The sequence below is a fragment of the Microtus oregoni genome, unplaced genomic scaffold (genome assembly GCF_018167655.1).
Source record: "Microtus oregoni isolate MIOR12 unplaced genomic scaffold, Mior012 000027F_ref0000203, whole genome shotgun sequence".
Classification (NCBI taxonomy): Eukaryota; Metazoa; Chordata; class Mammalia; order Rodentia; family Cricetidae; genus Microtus; species Microtus oregoni.
Genome location: NW_024543086.1, coordinates 31464891 through 31491262, shown reverse-complemented (window position 1 = coordinate 31491262; position 26372 = coordinate 31464891). Strand labels below are relative to the sequence as shown.

The following is a 26372-nucleotide window of genomic DNA, read 5'->3' as shown; positions in this document are numbered from 1 at the left end:
GCTTTCCTGGCAGCCTCAAGATTTACAGCTTGACTGCCCTGAGGGTTTTCTTTTTAAACTGTAATATTGTCCTCAAGATTCTGTTTGAGTATGCTCTTTGCCTTTGAGCTTCCCTTTGTGTCCTTTCTTAAGTTCTTTTATTAATAAGATCAAGAACCCAAAGAGGGGATCCTGACTTCCCTTGTATTATGATGGCTGCACTGGACCTTCCCAAGATTTCTGGTAACACTTCTTTCTGGCCTTTTAATTCTTTAATCATTGTGCACCCTCAAAAGTGTCAAGAGCAGCCTTTGTCTGTGGGTGTAAACAGATATCTAAGAGACACTTTGTGTATGGGTGTAAACTTGGGTTTCTAGAAGGCAGTTGATGCTTTCCAGTTTACCTAAGCAGCAGTTTAGTCTTAGGTCTTAGGGCTCAAGACCTTCTCAGTCAGAGATTTTGCCCAGGTTTATTGTGTTAGTACAATACTAACCATGGCTATCTTCTTATGAAGCAGGCCTTACATTTGGTCAGAGAATGTTTGTGACATCCGTAGCAGCTGTGCCACTGTTGCACTACTGGGCACATCCAGCCTAACTAGTTGGTATTGTAGTTCCCAGCACTTGGGAAGCACAGGCAGGCGGCTCGCTGTGAGTTTGAGGCCAGCCTGGTCTACAGAGCAAATTCTAAGACAGCCAGGGCTACATAGAGAAGTCCTGTTTTGAAACGCAAAAACAATTAAAAGATTGTTGATATCTTTCCTCTCCCAGTAGCCAGTCAACTTTGATTATTGCTTTGTTTATAGCAATGATCATCTTCCTGAGTCAATTTCCTTTTTTTCTTTTTTGAGACAGTCTCAGAGTCTGAGGGTTTCACTATGTAGCCCTGATTGGCCTTGAACTCAAGTAAGTAGATACATCTACCTGCCTTTGCCCCATGAATGTTGAGATTATAGGTATGGACCCAGCACACCTAGCTCAACTTTTTTTTTTCTGATCAAATAAAAAGCATTTGTTAGTTTTGTAGGTTAGTTTAGATTGAACAACCATGTTGGGTTTTTTTTTCATTTTTTTAAATTGATATTTATTGAGTTCTACATTTTACTCTGCTTCCTTCCCTGCCTTTCCTCTCCCCCTCAACTCTCCTCCAAGGTCCCCATACTTCCAATTTACTCAGGAGATCATCTCTCTTTTTTTTTTTTTGGTTTTTCGAGACTGGATTTCTCTGTAGCTTTGGTGCTCTTGTAGACCAGGCTGGCCTGGAACTCCCGGAGATCCGCCTGCCTCTGCCTCCCGAATGCTGGGATTAAAGGTGTGTGCCACCACCGCCCGGCTTCTCTTTTTATTCTTTGTACTTCCCCTGTAGATTATCTATGTAAGTCTCTCTTAGTGTCCGCATTGTTGTCTAAGTTCTCTGGGATTGTGGTTTGTAGGCTGGTTTCTTTGCTTTATGTTTAAAAACCACCTATGAGTGAGTACATGTGATAATTGTCTTTCTGTGTCTGGGTTACCTCAGTCAAAATAATGTTTTCTAGCTCTGTTTCTCTGCAAAATTCAAGATGTCATTATTTTTTTCTACTGTGTAGTACTTCATTGTGTAAATGTACCACATTTTCCTTATCCTTTCTTCAGTCGAGGGGCATTTAGGTTTCCAGGTTTTGGCTATGACAAACAAACCTAGCGCAAATCTTATTCTTGAAATTGAGATTAAAATTTTAAATTATGGTATGTATGTTCCTTGCCTTTAATTTTTATTTTATTTTATGGTACTAGAGATTGAAGTCAAGGCTTCACATATTTTAGGCAAGTGATCTACAATTAATCTTTATTATCCTGCCATTCATTAACTTCTACACTTGATCTTAACAAGAGAATAATAAGTGATAATTAAAATCTTTAAGATTTATTTTACTTGCATTTGCTTGTATGTATGTCTGTATATCATGGGCATGCCTGGAGCTTTCAGATGCCAGAAGAAGGCCTTTAATCCCCTGGAACTATGTAACCGCCCAGTGGGTCAGTTAGTCTAGGGTTGTAACCCGCCTGGCAGGTCAGTTATTCCAGGGTCCTGAAGAGGCGCTATCTGTATCTGAAAAGACATGGGCGGGAAAGAGGAACGAGGCCAAGCAAGATCTGTTGTCAAAGTCTCCGTTTATTATCGTAATGGTTGTGGCCTATATAGCCCCTGGATGAGGAATTTGGGTTGGGATGGGGGGCAGGGGCATGGCAAGGGCAGGAAGGGATCTTGCAGCAATGGTCATGAGTCGACACCTGGTCACGAGTCGGTCATGAGGTCACAAGTCGTAGGTCAGGAGGTCGCGAGTTGACACACTTAGTCTCTAAGCAAGTGGAATCTGTTCCTTTTGTGATTACAACCACAAACAGTTCTCTAGATAGTTGGAATGTGGGGCAGGTTCCGCTAACAGATAGCTCTCAAGATAGTTGGGTGTGGGGTGGGCTCTGCCAACAAACAATTGTCAATACAGTTGGGGTGTGTGGCTCTCCGCAAACATCCCCAGGACAATGGTCCCCGCTATAATCTTTGGGAAAATGGCTCCTGACAGAACTATAGTTAGAGATGGTTGTGAACTTCTATTTGGGCTCTGGGTACTGAACCTGAATCCTCTACAAGAGCAACACTTTTTTTTTTATTTTATTTTTGGAGACAGGGTTTCTCTGTGTAACAGTCCTGTCTGTCCACAACTTGCTTAGGCTGGCCTGAACTCACAGAGATCCACCTGCCTCTGCCTCCCACATGCTGGGATTAAAGGTGTGCACCACCACCGCCTGGCGCAACAAGCACTCTGAGTCATGCATCTCTCCAGTTACACATTTTCTGAAGTCTCCTTTCTCCTCCCACAGGATTTTAAAGCTTTATTTTATGGGTATGGTTGTTTTGTCTATATTTCTATATATGTGCCGTGTGTGCATGGTACCTGGGGTTTAAAAGAGAGCATTGATCCCCTTGAACTAGGCTTCCCAACAGTTGTTAGCCACCATGTGGCTACTGGGAACAAATCTAGGTCCTCTGCGAGAGCAGTCAGTGATCTTATTCTCTGAGGTGCTCTCCAGCCCCAATTTGTAATTTTTAAACATTTATTATTATTGTGCATGTGTCCATGCTGTATATGTGAGTAGTTTTGCAATGGCATGTTTTTGAAGATCGTCTTTGAGCATCATTTTTCTTCTGCCTTTACACCAGTTTTGGAGACTCAGACTCAGGCCACCAGGCTTCTATGGCAAACACCTTTACCTGTGGAGCCCTGTTGTTAGTCTGAAGTGACTATTTTCTTAAATTTTATTTTCAGGTTGGGGAGACTATCTAAACCTACTAACATGAGCATGGATTTTTTTTTTTTTTTCGAGACAGGGTTTCTCTGTAGCTTTTTGGTTCCTGTCCTGGAACTCCCTTTGTAGACCAGGCTGGCCTCGAACTCACAGAGATCCGCCTGCCTCTGCCTCCCAAGTGCTGGGATTAAAGGCGTGCGCCACCACCGCCTGGCCGAGCATGGAAATTGTAGAGTGTATAAAACTGCTCTGGGTGGTGGGGACAGTGACAACGGCCCCATCAGTCAGGTCTGCCATGCTACTGCATGCTTGTATTCTGTCACTTCCAACACTGCAAGAAACATGGATTCATTTGGGTGACATAGTTTACAGAAGCAGAATAGTAGATCTAGACTCCATTTGTGGTTTATTGTCATACAGGCTCTCCAGCACCAACTCTTGTGAGCTCATTCTCCGACAGTGGCAGCACAGAGCTGTTCTGTTGGCTCATCTGGGAGCCGATCATACCCTGCTTGGCTTTGGTGCCTGGTAATAATGTGTCTTAATTGCAGGTCACTGGAGCCAAACTAATTGCTTGTTGGGCACTTAGATTGCCTTTTTAATTTGCTGCATAATGCCTCTTCTAACAGAAGCACACAATATATTGTTATCCAAGTAGAACTCATTAGTATCTTCCTAGACACAACAGAAAGCCTGATTTTGTTCATAATTTAGCTACTGAAAGAAGATGGAAAGACACTGTAGACAGATGTAATTAACAGGTACTGTTTTTTAAGTGCTCCTTTGTATCCGCTTCAGGAACTATACATAAAATTCTTGCTGTGCTTTATATTTGTGTAATAGCCGTGTGTGGGGTCTGTGTACTCGTGTGTATGAGGGTGGACTGTGTGGCCAGGTGGGTGAGTACACTGTGTACATGTGGGTGCCCTCCTTTGTCACTCTCCACTGGGTCTCCTTGAGACAGGCTCTCCTGTTGGAACCAGCAAGCCCCAATGCCCCCTACCCTCATGGTGCTGGTGTGACGGGTGTGTGCAGCCACAGTTGGCTGTATCCATGGATGCTGGGGATCTGAACGTAGGCTTTCAGGGCAGACATTCTTACCCACTGAGCCATGTTCCTAGCCCTATGGTAACCTTTCTTTATCAAGGATTGTTTTGTTTTGTGCTTCAGATATGTTTTATATGGCAATAATAATATGAGCATTTGAGACAGTCACTTATTTCAGTCTGTGGGATTTACCCTACATCCAGTGACTTTGTATTTCATTAAAAAAAAATAAATCAGTATCATCGTTCCCAAATATGAACCTTTTCATATGCCAAGTAAAGAGCTCATACTTGTTTTCTTGTCATTTCCTTGGACTGTAGTAGAACAGTGCTCTGCACAAGGTTTTCAGCTTTTCGTTAACAATTTCATTAATCTAATGGGTACATTTTGAGAAACTACGGAATGCCTGGACCTATTATAGGTGTTGGAGATACTTTATGATAAATATTTAGCTCAAGAGGAAAAAAAATGAAGTAAATTTTAAGAATCCTAATTTCTTTTTAAGAATAGAGTAAGTATATTATTTGTAACTTTTTTATTGATTTAACAAAAACCTAGGCATCTTATAGAAGAAAGCATTTAGTTGGGCTAATGGTTTTAGAGGGCTTGAGTTTATGATGGCAGAACAAAGGAAGCCTGGTAGCAGGAATGTGCACATAGGGAGTCGAGAGAGTACACTGGTGATGACTGCAGCTCTTAATCCTCCAACATTTCCCCCGGCTGAGGACTGCATACTCAAACCGGAGCCATGGCGGCCAGCCTTAGCCGAACCACCGTAGTAACAAGTAGCATCTGCTGCAATTTTAATAGATGCTTTTTTTCTTAAAGAAATTAGTTTGTTACCTGTTTGTTTGTTTTTCTTTTGGTAGGCTATTTCTCATGAGGGTCATGGACATTCCCTATTTAAACTTGGAAGGGCCAGACTGTAAGTACATCAATTTCCTCATCGCATCTGTAGTTACCAGAGAGTGGCCTGAAAGGGACACCAGGGAAATAGTGCTGACAAAAGAGCTTTTTCCTTAAGAATGGGCAGTGGTTTGTGGTTGGCAAGGGTTGCATACTTAAAAGTTCATGAGACCCTTGGGCCTTTGTTAGTTGTGACTTGCATTTTTCAGGCTATAGAAGTATATCTCATGTATTCATAGTTTCATCCCACCCCCAAACTGAATTATTTCCAGTACATATTTAAAAAATATGCTGAACAAGCTGGAGAAGTCACCATTAGACCATGCTGTGGGGCCTTCCTGTGACCAGCAAACATACAGCTTGAGGTAGACTAGGGGTAGCAGTGTTGCACCTTCCCTCCACGCTGGCTGTTTCTTGATACTCTACTGCCTGGTTCAGTTTAATACCCAGTGACATCAGGACCCAACGCAGCCCCTACCCACCCCAGGGCAGGACACGCTTATCTACACAAGCAAACCAATATGATGGCTCCTGGCTGTGGCTGGCAGCTCTGCAGGACTTGGGGAGCAAGAAGTCGTGGAGTCAGTGGGCTCGTCTTGCAGTTTTGTACTCTGTTTGTTTGTTTTTTTCAATTCAGCTATGGCTTTTTTAAAACATGACTTGAAGCTCTAGTTTTCTAGATCTTTACAGTGTACAGTATTTTACATAATTGAGCTGTATTAAAAGCTTTATAAATATAAAGTAAAAAAATCCTATCTATGTCAGTAATTCGATTTTCTATTTTCTAGTTACTTATGCATATATTTAAATTTAGTAAGTTGATTTTTTTTAAATTGCTGTCAATCAAATTGTTATGGGTTACCTGATACATTAGAATACCCTGCTGATGCCCTGGGTGGCCGTGCACACCTGGAGTCCCAGCACTCGGGCACAGAAGCAGGACTGCAGTGTCTTTATGGCAGTCGTGTCTACATAGTATGGACTAGTTTAATTAAAGAATCTGCTTGCCAAGTGTGGTAATGCACACTTATAACCCCAACATTCTGTGGGCTGAGGCAATCAAAAGAATCACTGACTTGTCTTGATCCCTTGCCGGGAGCCAGCCTTGGTTGTTGTTCCTCAGGAGCTCTCTACCTTGTTTTTCGAGATCCAGTGTCTACCTGAAGCTCACTGCTTAGGCTAGACTATTGACCAGAGGGTCCCAGGGATGGATCCTTTTGTTTACCCCTCCCCGGTACTGGCATCTGGAGTACACTCCTCCTTGTCCACCTTCTTATAGGGTCTGGCCTCAGCTGTGTGGCCAGCGTCTCCCTAAGTGGGCTGTCTCCCTGGTCTCATAGCTGTGTGGCCAGCGTCTCCCTAAGTGGGCTGTCTCCCTGGTCTCATAGCTGTGTGGCAGCGTCTCCCAAAGTGGGCTGTCTCCCTGGCCAGTACTTGGGTCACTTCTCCATTGTCGCCCTTTTGTCACTTTTGTCTCGTAGTGCAGCCTAAACGCGACCATGTTCTCCACGTGACGTTCCCCAAAGAGTGGAAGACAAGCGACCTTTACCAGCTCTTCAGCGCCTTTGGTGAGCAGGAAAGTTGTGGCGGCTGCTTTAAGGGTTGCCCTTCTCCTGGTGGTTAGTTGGTCAGAAGGAGATCATGGAAAAGATTTCTAAGTCCATGACAGGGTTGATTTCAGCCACAGAACTGTTCTGTTGTAATGGGATCTGAGGTGCATTGTGTAAGCCTTGCTGACAGAGTATATGGGCCATCACCGTGGACTGCCCTTACTGCTGAGAAGAAAGCAAGCCTAGATCAGGGTAAATAATTTTTAAGGCTAAATTCAGAGAGGATGTCTATTTTATACTGGCAAGCAATCTCTATGTGAGATGAGCAGACCAAGCCTGCAGGTGTGTGTAAGGTAGACAGTTCCTCTCGTTCCCGGGTTAAACTCCTCAGGGTCTGTGAATGTACAAGTTTGTTACTTTAACAAATGAAGTATTGAAGCTATTTATTCTCTTTGGGGATTCTTGAATAAAGTGAAGGCAGAAAACTGGCCAGTAGTAGGATGCTTAGTAATACTTGTATATTATCAAAAGATTTACTATGCAGACATTTAAGAAAATATTCATAGGCTAATGAGATGCTCAGTGTTTGTTGTGCAAACTTAGTCATCTGAGTTCAATACCTGGAACCCACATATAAGTGGAGGAGAGACTGTGAGTTTGAGGACAGCCTGGTCTACAAGAGCTAGTTCCAGGACAGACTCCAAAGCATAAAGAGAAAGGAAGGAAGAAAAGAGAAAGGGAGAGGAGTGGAGGAGAGACCCAGTTCCACTAAGTTGTCTCTGGCATTCAAATGCACGCTATGACTCCTGTAAGACATAAATAGTAATTGTCTTAGTCAGGGTTTCTCTTGCTGCAGTGGAACACCGTGACCAAAAAGCAAGTTAGTGAGGAAAGGATTTATTTAGCTTACACTTCCACACTGAAGGAAGTCAGGACAGGAACTCAAATGAAGCAGAAACCTGGAGGCAGGAGCCGATGCAGAAGCCATGGGGGGGAGTTGCTTACTGATTTGCTCCCAATGCTTGTTCGGTCTGCTTTCTTATAGTCCCCAGGACCAGCAGCCCAGGGATGGTCTCACACACACAGTGATCTGATTATACCCTCATCAGTCCCTAATTAAGAAGATGCCCTACAGGATGCATACAGCCAATCTTGTGGAGGCATTTTTCTTAATTGAGGTCCCTTCTCAGATGACTTAAGCTTATGTTGATATAAAACCACCGAGCACAGTAATGAATAAAATAGTATGTTTGAAGTGTATATGCAGAGGTATAAACATTTAAGAAAGTATTTAAATAGTATTTTAATACTTAGATTTAAAAGAGGATATGGGATAGGATCTTGTATAACTAACAGTATTTTTAAAAACATTGTAGAGAAGTCAGATGCAAGTAAAGGAAGATACATTTACCACTGAGTATTTTATTATTATTCATTAAGAAAAACCTATATATTTCTTTCTTTCTTTTTTTTTTTTTGGCCTGCATTTTGGTATTAGCACCATGTGTATGCAGTGTTTGGCGGTCAGAAGAAGGCATCAGATCCCCAATACTGCAGTTATAGTCAGTTGTGAACCTCCATGTGGGTGCTGGCAATTGAGTCCAGGTCCTTTGAAAGAGCAGTCAAGTGCTCTTAACGGCTGAGCTGTTTCTCCAACCACATCACTAAGTATTTTTCAGATGGTCTTTATGTTTTGTAAGCTTTCCTGTCTTTTCAGAAATGAGCACACGTTACCTCTTAAGTTAAAAACAAACGCAGACTGCTTTATTTGAAAACAGTTATATTTCTATAAAGTCCTCTTGCTGGTGCCCTCTGCCCTTTGAAATCCTACCCCACTTTTTAATTTAGCTGCAGAGAGAGAAAGGCAGTGGCCTCAGGCTCAGCTCTTTTTGAAGTGCCTGCTATTTTCATCTGTTTAAGTTCTGACCCTATGAAGTCAGACTTTAAGCACTAAAGTAAGTAAAAAGTCTAAAACCTAGTGTGAAGCTCCACAGCTTTAAAATGGCTTTTCTAACTGTCTAGAAGTTCAGTGAGGTGGGCAGGTGTGGTGGGGAGAGGCAGGCCATCTCTGTGAATTCCATGTTAGCCTGGTGTACAGAGCAAGCTCCAGGACAGCCAGGACTAGATAGAGAAAACACGTCTAAAAAATAGTCATTGAGAGGTATGGACTTTGGATCTAGTTCATTTTGGTGTGTAATTTTTTTTCCAAATTGTTTACAATAAAGTTTTAATAAGTAAAACAAACATTAGCTGTGTGACCTTGGGCAAGTGTTCTCTCAGTAGAAGCAACAACAGTTGTACTAGTGATAACAGCCGTCTTTGTGGCCTTAGCAGGACACTAGGGTGGAAGGAGCTGGCTCTGGAAGGTGTTCAGAAGCTGACTAGCACTTTTATCTTATCCAGAGAGGCAGCTGCCTCCATAGGCAGAGAGGTGTGTCATCTTACTGAGAAACTGAAGTGGGGGTTTTGTATTGTTTTCTTTTCCACTTTGATAGTGAAACTAAACTTTTTTTTTTTTTAATTCCCAGCCTTTGAAAGTCTTAGTAGAATGAATTTTTCTTTTATTGCTAAATTCCAGTGCTGTTTACCCATTGTTAAAGTCTGGTGCTCAGTGATTCAGAGGTGCAAGTGTCCATCTCCTCCGCAGGCTCGGGCTCTGCCCTGGGCTCCCTTTCTGCTCATGCTGTTTGCCTCAGCGTAGTACTTTTGCTGCTGTTTCTCCCTGTCAGCCTGTTTTTTCTCTCTCTGAACCCTTCACTTTTAAATGACAGGCATGCGTGTGCGCGTGTGTACATGTGATTGCTTGCATGTGGAAGTCAGGACAGCTTGTAGGAGTCTGCTCTCTCCTCCCACCACATGGAAGCTTGACGGCAGGCTCCTTGATCCACCGAGCCATCTCAGCAGGATCTGTTTGGCTCAGAGCTCTTTCTAGTAGTTTGGAATCGCAGCCTCTTGCTGTCAGGGTCCCCAGGGCATCGTGGAATGAGAGAGGAACACAGGTCCTTGCGGTGTCTGTCAGGGGGACCTCTTTCTCTCAGCCCCCAGTACTCCCAGGAGAGGCACTGCCCTGCATGAGCTCCCTTGTCCTGTCACTCCCCAAGGCCCCACTGCTAAGTATTATGAGTCAAGTATTCTCTCCCTGTATGTTCCCAATGCCTGAATACCTGAAAATGGAGATTTAGTGTCAACATGGGGCAGGGACAGAACTATCTAAACTGTAGCAGTCTGTAAAATGAAGTATCTGTAACAAGTTTGATTGTAGTGGTCTTGGAGTTTTGTTAGTGACCTTGAAAGATAAACACCTTCTAACCTTGGCCTAAGATTGGACAGAATTGTGACAAGTCCTTGTAGCTAAGTTTTCTTTTTTTTCTTTTTTAACTTTTAAAGTTTATTATCACTGTTTTGTGTTTGTGTGTGTACCTGTGTGTGACTGTGAAGTCCAGAGCTTCATGTCTGATATCTTCCTCAATTAAATTTCTACTTTACTATCTTTCCAAAATTCAAAAAACTGTATTTGTTTATTGTGTGTGAAGACACACGTGCCATAGCGTGCTGTGAAGGCCAGATGACAGCTTATAAAAGTTGGTTCTCTTCTGTCGTGTGGGCCCCAGGGATCCAGCCGAGGCAACAGTGCATTCACTCCCTGAATCATCTCACTGGTCCTCTCCAGCTTAGTTTTTTGATGCAGGGTCTTTCGCTGAACCCAAACCTCACCAATTTTGCTATACTTGCTAGCCCAGAGTTCCAGGGATTTGCCCCTCTCCACCTCTCCAGCACAGGGATACAGGCCCACTCAGCTGTGCTCATCTTTTTATAGGGCTGGCAGGATCAAACTGAGGCCTTTATACTTTGCAAGGTGTGCGCACGCACGTGTGCACAGGCGCACAAACACACAAACACGCAGACACTTGCTCCTCACACACCACTGGGGAGACCAGTGGAGGAGGCCGAAGATTCTGCTATGACACAGGATCTCTCACTGAACCTGAAGCTGTCTTAGACTGGCTGACCAATGGGCTTCTGAGATCCTGTCTCCAGCCCCCAATGCTGGAGTTACAGGTGTGGGTTGTTTTTTTTTAATATGGGTGGTGGGGGTTTGAACTTAGGACTTCATGGTAGCACAGCAAGTGCGCTTATGCACTAAGACATCTCCTACACTCTCTTGAAACTGTAACAGAACAAGTAGCGAATTGATTAGTGCTAAGGTTTCCAGTCTTACAGCAGTAGTCATCTCTCTAGACAATCCTGAAGTCTGCCAGCTGAGTCTTGGTGTGGTTCTCTAAATGCTCAGACGTTCACTTTGCTTTTCGTTCATTGTTAACAGGTAACATTCAGATATCCTGGATTGATGACACCTCAGCCTTCGTTTCTCTCAGCCAGCCCGAACAAGTACAAATTGGTTAGTGTTCTAGATGTCTGTTCTGTGTGTTAATGAGGTGGGGGTTCTTCTTCAGTTTGAAAGCTGTGACTTCAGCCAGTTGGTTCAGTGGCATTGCTGCTCAGTTAATTTTTGAGCTTGCCTGTGAAATAAAGGGAAAAATTAGTAAGTATATCATACAGAGAAAGATCTTTGATTCATTATTCTAAAATTACTTAAACCATGCCTCAAGACCCCATGTAGTTACATGTGACTGAATGTCAGGTTTGAAAATTTGGCCATGGAGAAAGGTTTCTGAGCATGCAGTGACCAAACAATTTAAAATCAAATGCTAGTAAACTGGAGTCAGTGCTTGTCCGTGTTGTCCATGGTCTCACTCCAGCCTTCATTCTGAGTACACAGCATGTGTGTTTGATGCTGCTTGTGCCCTCCTGTGATGCAGTACCCTCGTCAACTGCTGAAACACCTCGGGTTCCCCATTAGCATATGTTCTGATTGCAGTGTTTTAGTTTTCTGTTCAGACACACAGTGGTTCAATTATGGGAACTGAAGAGGTCACATTTTTCCTACTGTTATTTCTCAGTATCCATCAAATTAATCATTGCAACTCTGGGTTGTATTGTATTCGACAAGCACATTTGTCCCATTCGTATATAAATTGCTTTTGTCTTAACAAATAACAACATTATATGTGTACCAAAATGGGTTTTGTTGTTGTATGTTTTGTTTTATTTTGGTTTTTTGGGTTTTTTTTTTGTTTTTTGTTTTTTTTGTTTTTTTTTTTTTTTTGCTTTTTCGAGACAGGGTTTCTCTATGGCTTTGGAGCCTGTCCTGGAACTAGCTCTTGTAGACCAGGCTGGTCTCGAACTCACAGAGATCCACCTGCCTCTGCCTCCCGAGTGCTGGGATTAAAGGTGTGCGCCACCACCGCCCGGCTTTATTTTGTTTTTTGTTTTTTTTTTTAAAACAGACAAAGAGTCTCACTATGTAGACCAGGCTCACAGATATCTATCTGCTGCTGTGGGATAACCCTTCAGTATGCTGTGTTGCTTTCATTGAATGATAATAAAAGCTGAGTTGGGCCGGGCGGTGGTATGCTCTGAGGGTGAGAATTTCCCCATGCGGACCCCAGGAGCCATTGTGTTCACAGTGGCTGGCTGAATCTGGTCAATATCATGGAGTTGGAGCCACGATATACATCCTGTCGTGAACTGGAGATACCTTTTGTACTTGATAGATCTCATGTCTGTTTCTCTTTCTGATTTCTAAATCTGTGTGAATGCTTCTTTAAAAGACAATTTGCAGTTTGCTTCTCATAGTAATGATTCTCATGAAGCCAGGGATCTGGGTTATCGAAATTTGCTACAAATCCTATTAATGCTACCTTAAACAAATTATAGAAACATTTCAGCAGAAACAGATCAATAATGTAACAATGAAAAAAATCATTAAATGCCTACTTATATAGGCTCTGATACAAATTATTTTTGATTTACATTCAAAGAGTTCCATTTAAGCTGACAACTGTCTTTTTACTCTGGTATCACTAATTCTAATCAATGTTTGAAAAGTCTTTTTTGACCTCTTGAAAATGAAAGTTCTTTTCTTACAGGAAACTGTATACTAATTACTAAAATGGTGTATGTGCGTGTGCTTGCGCATGCATGCACTATGCCCATGGTGTGGAGATCCATGTTGGTGCCTTCCTAGTCTGCTCCATTCTTCATGTTTTGATGGGGTCTTTTTCACTGACTTCACTAGGCTGGCAATCCAATGAGCTCTAGGGATCCTCTTGCCTCTAGCTCCTGAGTGCTAGGATTACAGGCCTGCACACCACATCTTATTTTATAGGTGCTGGGCACTGGACCCTGAGCTTCCCCAACAGAGCCATGCCCCAGTGAGTTTTTCACAACTTTGACTGTTTCTGCACTTGGCCATGGCTTATTTTAATGTGCGTGTACCATGGGTGGAGCCCCAGTGCTTCTGACATGCACGATTGAGGTATACTTCTAGTTCCTTCTCTGTATTATCCTGTCTGAACTGGCAGCTTTTAATATATGTCTTTCACCAGACTTGGTAAAATTTCAGATATTTGTTTTCATAGTCTCTTGCTGTTACTCCTGGGATTGCTTCTGCACACAATACATCATGTGCTCTGTTTTTTCTCATCCCATCTTTCTGTTGTGCAGACTAGATAATTTATTTCCGTGTCTCTGCTCTTTGACTCATTACTCCTTGACCATTATTCTTCTAATAAGCCAGCCTAATGGATCTTTTATCTTGTACATTGGTACCACTCATCCTGCTGTAGGGTGACTTCCTGATAAGCCCCTTGTGAGTAAAAATGCTATTAAGCAGAACATGTATGTCGTATGCCTGTTTAATGTCACCTTAAGTTTACCTAGAATATGGTTGGGTAGAATCATGCAGACTCTATTTCTTGATAAAATATAGTTCTTAAATACTGTTTTGAAAATGGAAAACACATGTGTTGTGAATGTTCTCTTGTAGAGTCTCTGGGTTTGGATAGATTCCTCAGAAGAGTGTTTTGTTTTAGTTTCACAGATATTCATCTTATTTGGACTTGTGGGTGATGCTTAGGTTGGAGCTCAGACTTCCAGTTTGCTGCACTAGTGGTTAAGAGTTAGCCAGAGAGCAGAGGACTCCTTGGGTAAAAGCTGTCTTGATGAGCTGGGCTCAGATGTGGTTTGTCCTTAGACCTCCCCCGTGCACACTCTTATAAACATATGTGCACACATACACGAAGGTATAAACAGATGTATGTTAAACACAAGCCAATCAGACATCGGCCGGATCTGTTCCCCACTGTCTTTATCTGGCTTCCGCTCCGCAGTGCTCCTGTCTCACTCTGGTTGCTCTTGACCCCATGCTTTTCCTTTCCTTCCTCATAGCAGAAAGATATGAGATTTATAAAAAATATTTTTGGTTATCTGGGCATGGTGTCCCAGGCCTTTAATTCCAGCATACAGGGAGCAGAGGCAGGCAGATCTCTGAGTTTGAAGCCAGCCAGTAATACATAGTAAGATACTGTCTCAAAAAAAAAAAAAAAAAAAACCAAAAAAAAAAAAAAACCCTTGCAGGACCCAAGCACCAGCCACTTTAATGACATGGCAAAGTCTCTCTAGTGCTTGTTCAGGCACAGGTGTGCACATGTGCTCAGGAGTGTGTGCGCACATACAACCCCCCCCCCTTTCTCTCTCTCTCTGACCCAGTGTTCATCCACCGACTGTTTTACATCTTCACTCTTCCTATTCAGAGCACTTCCTCCTACTCTTCAGGCTTTGCGTTTTCTCCAGCTTGTAGTCCTTGCAGTGGCCGATCATTCTTTTAGATTTCTGCTTGACCAGAGCCTGCATGCCCTTTCCTGCTTTCAATCACTCTGCTTCTAGCACCTGCCTTTAATTCTGTCTTAGCTACATCATTTGTTGTGTGTAATTACCTCTTGTTTAATAGTACTTTGCAAATATGTTAAAATATTAAAAAAACTCTATCTCAAGTGTACCAAAGGACGTGCTCAACTATGTTCATAGCAGCTTTGTTTATCATAGCCAGAACCTGGAAACAACCTAAATGCCCCTCGACTGAAGAATGGATAAGGAAAATGTGGTACATTTACACAATGGAGCACTACACAGTAGAAAAAAATAACAATATCTTGAATTTTGCATGAAAATGGTTGAAACTAGAAAACATTATTTTGAGTGAGGTAACCCAGACATAGAAGGACAATTATCACATGTACTCACTCATAGGTGATTTTTAAACATAAAGCAAAGAAAGCCAGCCTACAAACCACAATCCCAGAGAACTTAGACAACAATGAGGACACTAAGAGAGACTTACATAGATCTAATCTACATGGGAAGTAGAAAGTAGAAAAAGACAAGATCTTGTTTCCAGGTTCTGGCTATGACAAACAAAACCACTATGAACATAGTTGAGCACATGTCTTTGTGGCATGATTGAGCATCCTTTGGATATATACCCAAAAGTGGTTTTACTGGGTCTTGAGGAAGGTTATTTCCTAATTTTCTGAGAAATCACCACACTGAAATCCAAAGGGGTTGTACCAGTTTGCATTCTCACCCGCAATGCAGAAGTATTCCCTTTTCCCCACAACCTCTCCAGCATAAGTTGTCATCAGTGTTTTTGATCTTGGCCATTCTTACAGTTGTAAGATGGAATCTCAGAGTTGTTTTGACTTGTATTTTTCTGATGGCTAAGGATGTTGAGCATTTCCTTAAGTGTCTATCAGCCATTTTAGATTGCTCTGTTGAGAGTTCTCTGTTTAGGTCTGTACTCCATTTTTTTTTATTGGATTCTGTGATCTTTTGGTGTCCAATTTCTTGAGTTCTTTGTATATTTTGGAGATCAGACCTCTGTCTGATGTGGGGTTAGTGAAGATCTTTTCTCATTCTGTAGGCTGTCATTTTGTCTTGTTGACCATGTCCTTTGCTTTATAGAAGCTTTTCAGTTTCAGGGGGTCTCATTTATTAATTGTTTCTCTCAGTGTCTGTGCTGCTGGGGTTATATTTAGGAAGTGGTTCCCTGCGCCAGTGCATTCAAGTGTACTTCCCACTTTCTCTTCTATCAGGTTTAGTGTGGCTGGCTTTATGTTGAGGTCTTTGATCCATTTGGACTTGAGTTTTGTGCACGGTGATAGATATAGGTTTATTTTCATTCTTCTACATGTTGATATCCAGTTATGCCAGCACCACTTGTTAAATATGCTTTCTTTTTTTATTTGATATTTTTTGCTTCTTTTTCAAATATCAGGTGTTCGAAGATGTGTAGATTGATATCTGGGTCTTCTGTTCGATTCCATTGGTCTTCCTGTCTGTTCTTATGCCAATACCAGGCTGTTTTCAGTACTGTAGCTCTGTAGTAGAGTTTGAAGTCAGGGATTGTGATGCCTCTAGAAGTTCTTTTTTTGTACAGGATTGTTTTGGCTATCTTGGGTTTTTTGCTGTTTCAAATGAATTTGAGTACTGTTCTTTCGAGGTCTTTGAAGTATTTTGCTGGGATTTTGATGGGCATTGCGTTGAATCTGTAGATTGCTTTCGGTAAGATTGCCATTTTTACTGTATTAATTCTGCCTACACAAGAGCATGGGAGGTCTTTCCACTTTCTGGTGTCTTCTTCAGTTTCTTTCTTCAAAGATTTAAAGTTCTTCTCATACAAGTGTTCCACTTGTTTGGTTAGAGTTACTCCGAGATATTTTGTGCTATATGTTGCTATCGTGAAGGGTGTTGATTCTCTGACTTCTTCCCCAGCCCTTTTATCATCTGTGTACAGGAAGGTTGCTGATTTTTTTTTTTTTGAGTTAATCTTGTATCCTGCTACATTGCTGAAAGTGTTTATGAGTTGTAGAAATTCCTTGGTAGAATTTTTGGGATTACTTATGTAAACTATCATATCATCAGCAAACAGTGAGAGTTTGACTTCTTCATTTCTAATTCGTATCCCCTTGATCTCCCTTTCATGTCTTATTGCTCTAGCTAGGACCTCAAGAACTATACTGAATAGATATGGAGAGAGTAGACAACCTTGTCTTGTTCCTGATTTCAGTGGAATTGCCGGGAGTTTCTCTCCATTTAGTTTGATGTTGGCTGTTGGCTTGCTGTATATTGCCTTAATTATGTTTAGGTATGTTCCCTGTATCCCTGCTCTCTCCAAGAACTTTATTATGAAGGGATGTTATATTTTGTCAAATGCTTTTTCAACATTTAATGAGATGATTATGTGGTTTTTATTTTTCAGCTCTTTTATATGGTGGATTACGTTGACAGATTTTCATATGTTGAACCATCCCTACATCTGTGGGATGAAGCTGACTTGGTCATGGTGGATGATTTTTCTGATGTGTTCTTGGATTTGATTTGCTAGTATTTTATTTAGCATTTTTGTATCAATGTTCATGAGTGAGATTGGTCTGTAATTTTCTTTCTTACTTAGTATTGCCTTTCTGTGGTTTGGGTATCAAGGTAATTGTAGCCTCATAAAAAGAGTTTTGCAGTGCTCCCCCTGTTTCTATTGTGTGGAATAATTTGATGAGTATTGGTATTAGTTCCTCTTTGAAAGTCTTATAAAATTCTGAGCTGAAATCATCTGGTCCTGGGCTTTTTTTGGTTGGGAGACTTTTGATGACTGTTTCTATTTCTTCAGCAGTTATAGGTCTGTTTAATTTGCTTATCTGGTCTTGATTTAATTTTGATAAGTGATATTTATCCAGAAAGTTGTCCATTTCCTGTAAGTTTTCCAATTTTGTGGACTACAGGTTTTCAAAATATGACCTGATGATCCTCTGTATTTCCTCCATGTCTGTTGTTATGTCCCCCTTTTCATTTCTGATTTTGTTAATTTGGATATTCTTTCTCTGCCTATTGGTTAGTTTGGATAAAGCTTGGTCTATTTTGTTGATTTTTCTCAAAGAACCAACTCTTTGTCCCATTGATTCTTTGTATTGTTTTCTTTGTTTCTATTTTGTTGATTTTCAGCTCTCAATTTGATTATTTCCTGTCATCTAGTTCTCTTAGGTAAGTTTGCTTCTTTTTGTTCTAAAGTTTTCAAATGTTCTGTTAATTCACCAGTGTGGGATTTTATGTAGGCATTTGGTGCTAAGAACTTGCCTCTTAACACTGTTTTCATTGTGTTCCATAAATTTGGGTATGTTGTGTGGTTATTTTCATTGAATTTTAGGAAGTCTTTAATTTCTCCCTTTATTTCTTCATTGATGATTCAGGAGAGCATTGTTTAATTTCTATGTGTTTGTGAGTTTTCTGGAATTAGTATTGCTGTTGACTTCTAGTTTTAGACCTTGGTGATCTGATAAGGTACATTAGGTTATTTCAATTTTTTTGTATTTGTTGAGGTTTGTTTTGTTACCGAGTATGTGGTCAATTTTTGAGAAGGTTCCATGAGGTGTCGAGAAGAAGGTATATTCTTTTCTGTTTGAATGGAATATTCTATAGATGTCTGTTAAGTCCATTTGAGTCATAATAACATCTGTTAGTTCTCTTATTTCTATGTTCTTTTTTTTTGTCTGATTGACCTGTCCAGTGGTGAGAGGGGAGTGTTGACGTCTCCCACTATTAGTGTGTGGGGTTTAATATATGATTAAGCTTTAGAAATGTTTCTTTGACATATGAGGGTGCCCTTGTATTTGGGGCATAGATGTTCAGTATTGAAATTTCCTCTTGATGGATTTTTCCTGTGACTATTATGAAATAACCTTCTTTGTCTCTTTTGACTGATTTTAGCTTGAAGTCTATTTTGTTAGATATTAGGATAGCTACACCCACTTGTTTCTTAGGTCCATTTGATTGGTATATTTTTTTCCCAACCCTTTTCTCTGAGGCAATGTCTGTCTTTGAGGTTGAGATGTGTTTCTTGTATGCAGAAGAAGGATGGATTTTGTTTTCGTATCCAATCTGTTAGCCTGTGCCTTTTTATGGGTGAGTTGAATCCATTTACAGTAAGGGATATTGATGACCAGTGGTTGCTGTCTCCTGTTCATTTAGTTGGTGATGTTAATTTGTGCATTTTTCTTCTTCGGGATTTTCTGTAATGAGATCATCAATTGTCTGTGTTTTTGTTGGTGTAGCCATCTTCCTTGGGTTGGAGTTTTCCTTCTAGTATTTTGTGTAGGGCTGGGTTTGTGTGTAGGTATTGGCAAAATCTAGATTTTTCATGGAATATCTTGTTTTATCCTCTTATGGTGATCGACAGTTTTGCTGGGCTGGCACCTGTAGTCTCTTAATGTCTTCATAACGCTTGACCATGACCTTCTGGCTTTCATTGTCTCCACTGAGAAGTCAGGTATGTAATTCTGATAGGTCTACCTTTATATGTTACTTGGCCTTTTTCCTTTGCATCTCTTAATATTCTTTCTTTACTCAGCATGTTTAGTGTTGTGGTTATTATGTGGCGAGAGGACTTTTTTTTTTTTTGGATCCAGTCTATTTGGTGTTCTCTAAGCTTCTTGTATCTTCATAGGCATATCTTTCTTTAGGTTGGAAAAGTTTTCTTCTATGATTTTGTAAATAAATTTTCTTTGCCTTTGAGTTGAACTTCCTCTCTTTCTTCTCTACCTATTATTCTAAGATTTGGCCTTTTCATGGTGTCCCATGTTTCCTGTATATTTTGGGTTAAGCTTTTGTTAGATTTAATGTTTTCTTTAGCTGATGAGTCTATTTCCTCTGTTTTATCTTCAGCATTTGAGATTTCTCTCCCATTTCTTGTATTCTGCTGTTCATGCTTGCATTTGTGGTTCCTGATCCTTTTCTCATGATTTCTGTTTCTATAATTCCTTCGGCTTGTGTTTTCCTTTATTGTTTCTATATCAGTATTCAAGTCCTGAATAGTTTCTTTCATATGTTTGAGTTCTTTTTCTTAGTTTTCTTTAAGTGATTTGCTGATATCTTCCAATTTTTTGTCTTTTTTCCTTCATTTCTTTAAGTAAATCTCTCATTTTATCTTTAAGAATTTTAAACATTCTCTTGAGGTTAATTTTTAGATCATTTTCTTCTGGTTCATCCATATTTGGTTGTTCAGGTCTTACTTTTGTAGGGTCTTTAGGTTTTACTGGTATTGTGTTGCTCTTTGTGGTGTAGCGTGTGATCTTACCTTTTCTACTCATCTTTTTCTCTTATAGGTGTGGTTGGGGCTGTCTGAGATTCTGTTGAATAATCTTCTACGTGCCAGTGAATCGAAAGCTCAGATGGTTTTTCCTCCTGGTACAGTCAGTGTCACAGTTCTAGTTACCCCATTGGTTATTCCTGTTTCTGGAGGTAGCTCAGCATTCCTGTTCTTTGGTCTGCTCCATTGGAGTTTGCTGTCTCAGGCCTACTTTAGCCTAGGCTGCTGGCTTTGATCTGTTTCTGTAAATCCTGGTCTGGATCTCTTCCTGCAGAAGTCCCTGGCTTGGAGTTGGACCTGTTGTGGTGGAGATCGCTGACTCTGGATCTGGTCGTTTGCTCAATTCTGGTCTGCTAGTGTTCCAGGACTGGGTTTGCTTCCAGGTCACTGGCTCAGTCCTGATCTGCCCATCTCCCAGGACTGGGTCTGCTCCTGGTGGAGCTTGTTCTCTCTGTGTCTTAGGTAACTGGTTCAGTCCCACTCCGGTTCCCATGGAGCTCACAGACTCTGAGTCAGGTCGTTGGCCCATTCCTGGTCTACCAGTGTTCCTGGACTGGGTTGGCTCCCAGGACTGGATTTGCTCCTGGCTTCTGCTCCTGGTGGAGCTTGTTTCCTCAGGCCCCCTCTGTCCTAGGTCGAAAATTCAGCTTCTCATATAATTCATTAAAATTCCTAATGCAGGATTTTATAAGATGGTTATCAACTTCAACAAACTAAATTCCTGTAAATAAACAGGAGACAGAATGCCTCTTTTAAATATGTCTATATATTTCTTATGTATTGGTTTCAGACTAGCTCTGCTGATTTCTGCAAGGCCTTAGGCAGTGGGAGAGCTTTATCTGTGGTCATTGGAGAATTCGTTCCTCTGGGAATCGTGGAGATTAAATGTTGTGAAGAGGCGACAGACTGGGCAGGAGACATGAGATTATTATGTGAGAATCACCTCACTGTCCATAGGGAAACAGGGTAGACTCCTGGTGTGTTTGGCTTCTGTCAGCTTTGAAAAAGTGGCTGGAGCAAAAGAGGGCTCTAAGCCCTTTCCCTGGCTAGCCTGGAGAAGGCTTGTGTCACCAGGTAGCCTGCTGCATGCTGTTTCTAACAGGCAAGTGGACGCTGAAGGACTGGATGGACAGCTGATTTATTTTGCTGACTCACCCATCAGAAGCGTGGCTCTGAGCCAGACATTGGCTTCTAGGTTAAAGGCCAGAGCTGCAGAACTGCGGGGACTTGAAGGGGTGCTGGTATCATTGCCATGTAAGACCTGTGGTGAGAAGCCTGTTATTTCTCTTCCCTTTCAAGTGACCCTGATTCCGCTGTGCTCAGGGAGCTGTTGGACGCATTGCTCTGTGGAGTGTGGCAGGGGACTGGGAGCAGAGGGAGTACTACCACTGGGCACATCCTCTCGCTGCCCTCTAGCCCTGCCACGGCCTCAGCTGCCGTGGGGATACTGACCTGAGTATATCCTTGGGAATGCACATCCCACTCAGAAAGGATTATTTTGGGTGCTGTAGTGTAGACTTTCCAACCAAAGAGGAATTTCAGGGAGACGGTGCTGGTCATCACGCCACACAGCTCTGCAGACTGCGCTGCTGTGACGTAGAGTTGTGGTTATGAGCTCATGGATTGTTCACAATCCCTGCCACTTCTTGGGGAGGAGATGTTGCATAATATGAAAATTTCCTGATACTTTGAGGTATTTTTCCTCTTTTACTATAGAAAAGTACAATAAGCCTTTAAGTAAACTTCTGTATGTCTTAAAGAAGTTGATATTTTTTTAAAGTATATTAAATCTTTCTTTGTGGGTGGTGGCTATAGGGTGTGAATGAAGTACTTGTTAGTATGTGTCCATGTGCACATGGGTACTCACATATGTGGAAGCTGGGTGTCAACAGAGATGTTTCTTCCACCTTTGTGCTTTTGAGAAAGGATCCCCTTGTGAACCTGAAACTCAATGATTTGCCTAAGTTGGCCATGACCATGGCAACTCTTACAAAAGAAAAATTATTGAGGTAGGAGCTTATAGTTTCATAGATTCAGTCCATTATCATCATGACAAGGAGCATGGTGGTGTGCAGGCAGATGTGGTGCTGGCCGCCTCTTGACCAGAAGGCAGCAGGAAGTCTACTGACTGTCACACAAGACCCCAAAGACCCCTCCTACAGTGACACATGTCCTCCAGGAAGCCTGCGCCTCCTAATGGTGCCACTCCTTTTGGAGGCCATTTTCTTTCCATTCACCACACTGACAGAAGCGCCTCCTCATCCCTCTTTCTTATCTTAATATTTGGATGTCCAGATATTTCAAGTATGACTTGAAACAAACAATTGTACTGAGGAGTTTGGTCAAATCTGATCATTTTAAGATTTCAAAATATCGACCCTTGGCCGTGTGTAGCATCTGCCGCTTGCACTTCCTTTTCCTTTTCTTGAGGTTAAGGTTCCTGGTATGCCAGAGTCTCTTTTACTTCTTTTTTCCCAGGCAGGATCTTGTCCTGTCGACCAGATTGTCCTGAACTCACCATGTAGCATAGCTGGCCTTAGGCTGCCACTCCTCTGTCTTGGCCTCCTGAACGTGGGGTTACATGTTTGTGCCACCAAGCCTGGTCCATTGTCCAGTTCTCGCATACCCTGGGACTATATGTTCATCTGTCCCATCTGCCTTCTGCCTTCATGCATCCATTTATGCATCTACTATGAACTCTGCCAGGTACAGCTGAACAAACCGTGACTGCCATGTGCTGGTGCAGCTCCTTAGGTACCAAGACTACCCCAACAGCATGGCCAGGCTCCTCCCTCCTCCTCCTCCTTCTCCTCCTCCCCCCTCTTCTTATTATTATTAAGAATATTTAAATACAATCTTTTCTTATTTCTTCATTCCCACTCCCTTCCCTCCTTCCTCCTGCTTCCTCCACCTTCCCCTACCCCACCTCCCCATTTACTCCTCAGAAAGGGTAAGGCTTCCCATGGGGAGTCAGCAAAGTCTCACACTTCACTTTGAGGCAGGACCAAGGCCCTTCCCCTCTATATCTAGGTTGAGCAAGGTATCCCTCCAAAGAGAATGTGCTCCTAGATGCATGGCCAGGCTCTTATCTCCCTACAAGTATTAGAGGTGCTGATAGTGAGCAAGAAAAGCAGGTGAGCCACCACCCATTGTGATGGAGCCATTCACCCAGGACAGGCCTCCCATCTCCTCATTATCTCACTGCCACTTGTTCCGTCCTCTTCCTCAAAGAAGGAGCACATGGGTTTGGAACACAGGTAACCAGAGCAGCGCTCTGGGGAAGAGCACTTGCTGTGTGTGAGCCAGGCCCTGGGTTCTGTGCTCTGTAGTGCAAACCCAGAAACAAACAAAATCCCTGACCCACCCATTTGCACCAGCAGGGTGATATGTAGGGAACTGTGTGTGTGTGTGTGTGTGTGTGTGTGTGGCGGGGGGTCTTTAAAAGTGAAAGGTGAGTGAGGTAACATGAATTCCTGAGAAATGGGTTCGCCCAAAAAGGGCACACCTTTAATCCCAGCACTTGGGAGACAGAGGCAGACAGATCTCTGCGAGTTCTGTCTGGCCAACCTGATCTACAGAGTGAGTTCCAGGACAGCCAGGACTACACAGAGATATTCTGTCACCAAAAACCAAAAAATGTGTGTGTGTGTGGGGTAACTAGGCAAATGTCAGAGGTTGTAGAATTTAAGTGCAGGGCAGCACAAAGAGCCCTGGCATTTGGAGAACCTGGTGTTGTCTCTGTAGAGGGACCTGTAGGAGACCAGGCCGACTGGCCCTCTGGGGTCTATCTGCCCATCATGTCAGACTTTTTTTTTTTTTTTTTAAGTATCAGATCTGGGTATCTGAACTTAAGTTCTCATGCTTGTAAAGCAATCACTTTACTAAATGAGCTGTCTTCCCAGCCCTTGCTTCTCATTGTTCAAGGCATGAACTGTGGAACTCAAACAGTATCTCTGAAGCATTGACATAGTAGCCACACCAGTGTGCTGCGGCCTTTGTCACTACTTTATTTGTAATAGTGAGAATTTGCAGGTATTGCCTAATGACTGCTCGTTTACTCTTTCTTGCTCTGAAAACGAAGTTTTCAATCTATCTTGCTAGCTGTAAACACACCTGGGAAGTCAGTGTTCTGGTCATGCCTTTGCAGAACTTTCCTGTTTACAAAGTCCCTCACACTGAGGGAGACTTGTCACCATGTGAGAAGACCCAGCAGCTTCTGGACTAGGACTTCTTAGTCAGCATAGGCCACCTCTCCTAAGTACTGTCTTTATCTGATCTAAGGATTTCTTTCTCTTCTTTGTAGCTGTTAATACCAGCAAATACGCTGAAAGTTACCGGATCCAGACCTATGCTGAGTATGTGGGGAAGAAGCGGGAAGACAAGCAGGTCAAGAGGAAGTGGACAGAAGACAGCTGGAAGGAGGTGGACAGGAAGCAGCCAGGCCCCTGTTCCCACACCAACAGGTGAGCCCCTGGCTGTGCTGGGACTTGCACTGTCCCCGCGGTGGCCCTCTTGGTGCCTCCTTGATGAATAGGAGGAAAATACCTTTTATATTAATGTTGTAAAAAACTGATTATTGTTTAATTTTTTATTAGGTGCATCTTCATTTTGAGATAATCTTGGTTGCTCTTGAATTCGCAGACCTCTTTGGTGCTAGTTTTTTTTTGCATTGTCTTACGAGTATTCCAGTTTGTTACATTTGAGAGGTTATATAGACCCTAGACTTTTTCACTAACTCTCCAACAACACCATTAAGACATACAGGAGGTATTCTATTCCAATCTTATGAGTAAGGAAATGGAGGTTCAGGGCCTGGTCGGCAATGCGAGAGGCCAGGGTAGAGCTGCTCCTGCTGGTATTTGCCTCTACCTTTGCCGAGGCACCAAGACTAGAGAACCTTGACCTAGCAAGCCTAAGACCCTGAGTTCATTCCCCAGCCCCAAAAATAAGTAGGCAGAGAGATTCATAGAAAAAGATTAGTTTACCTTACCCTTTTTGGTTTAGCTTTGGGTCTGGAATTATGTAGTATTGTCCTTGCCTTTTCTTTAAAAGAAAGAAAGAAAGAAAGAAAGAAAGAAAGAAAAAGATAAAGATAAACCTTGTTTCTGGGATTTGCTCTTATGCGTGTTGATTTGGTGGGGGGGGCTGTTTGCTGTGAATACGTATGTGTCAACATGTTTTCCTTCCTCTTGAGTGAGTGAGTAGAAGGAGGATTATGGAATGGGTGTATGACATTTATGTGTTTGTTAAGCTTTAAGCTTTGGAGAAACAAAAACAATCTCTGAAGTGGCTGTGCCATTTTACAGCCCACCAGTAATGTGTGACTTCAGTGCTTCATACACTTGCCAACATGTACTGCTGTCTGCTAGTTTTAGCTACTCTGCTTCTCTCTCGTGACTAATGGGGTGACCCATCTTTTGTTTTTGCAGTGCTAAGAATGTAGTCAGCTCTGTTTAGCTGCACCTCTAGCCCTGGCTACCTTTTTAATGTGCTTATTGGCCATTCAGGTATTCCTTTTTAGAGGCTTATTGTCATACCCCTTGGAAAATGTTGGCTGTTGATTCGAAGTATTCTGGATCAGAAATGTATGCTGAACAGTTATATTTGAGGATTGATTTGCTTATTCACTTTTTTGTAGTGATCTCTCTCTTTTGGGGGTTTCTCTGTAGTGTTGTATGATGTTTTGCTCTTTTGACTTTTGTGGGGCCCACCACCCAGCTACCACATAAATCACACACAGGAGGCTTATTCTTAGTTATGAATGCCCGACCTTAGCTTGGCTTGTTTCTTTCCAGCTTTTCTTTTTTTATTTTTTTTTCTTTCCAGCTTTTCTAACTTAAATTATTCCGACTACTTTTGCCTCTGGGCTTTTTCCTTTTCCTACTTCTGTACATCACTCTTACTCTGTGGCTGGCTGGCCTCTGATGTCCTCCTCCCCTTGTTCTCTTGTTGCTCCTCCTCTCTCCACATTTCTCTTCCTGTTGAGACTCTGCCTGCCAGCCCTGCCTGTCCTTTCTCCTGCCTTGCTATTGGCTGTTTGACTTTATTAGGACCATGAGGTGTTTTAGACAAGCAAAGAATCACAGCTTCACAGAGTTAAACAAGTACAGCATAAACAAAAATTATACATCTTTACATCGTTAAACAAGTGTTCCACAGTATAAACACAAAAGTAACACACCTTAAAATAATATGCACCAACAGTGTAGCCCTGGCTCTCTTGGAACTCACTCTGTAGACCACGTGGCCCTGAACTTAGAGATCTGTCTGCCTCTATCTCCTGATCTCCTGAGTGCTGAGATTAAAAGTGTGTGCCACCACCACATGACTCTTTAATGATACCTCTTAATTTTGGTGATTGTGATAATTTGAATGATAGTGCTTCCCATAAGCTCTGCCATTTGAGTGCTTGGTCCTCAGTTGGTGATTTCGTCTGAGGTATGACCTTGCTGGAGGAAGTGTGACACTTTTGGAGGCTTTGAGGTAGCAAAGAATTGTACCATTCCCAGTTTGCTCTCTGATTCTTGCTTGAGTCTTAAGGTGTGAGCTCTTAGCTTATTGCTCCAG

The 26372-nt window shown here is 42.1% G+C and overlaps 1 protein-coding gene across 2 annotated transcripts in view; it reads left to right on the top strand.

Annotated features, from left to right (window-relative positions):
* The window catches only part of Parn (poly(A)-specific ribonuclease), a 91210-nt gene that overhangs the window by 55674 nt on the left and 9164 nt on the right, over window positions 1–26372 (top strand). The window contains exons 19-22 of one of the 2 annotated variants that reach the window (XM_041676563.1): window positions 5183–5238; window positions 6701–6787; window positions 11094–11168; window positions 24109–24268. In XM_041676563.1, the coding sequence (XP_041532497.1) occupies window positions 5183–5238; window positions 6701–6787; window positions 11094–11168; window positions 24109–24268 (378 nt within the window). The remainder of the gene's footprint in view (window positions 1–5182; window positions 5239–6700; window positions 6788–11093; window positions 11169–24108; window positions 24269–26372) is intronic. The other variant, XM_041676564.1, reaches the window with a different exon arrangement.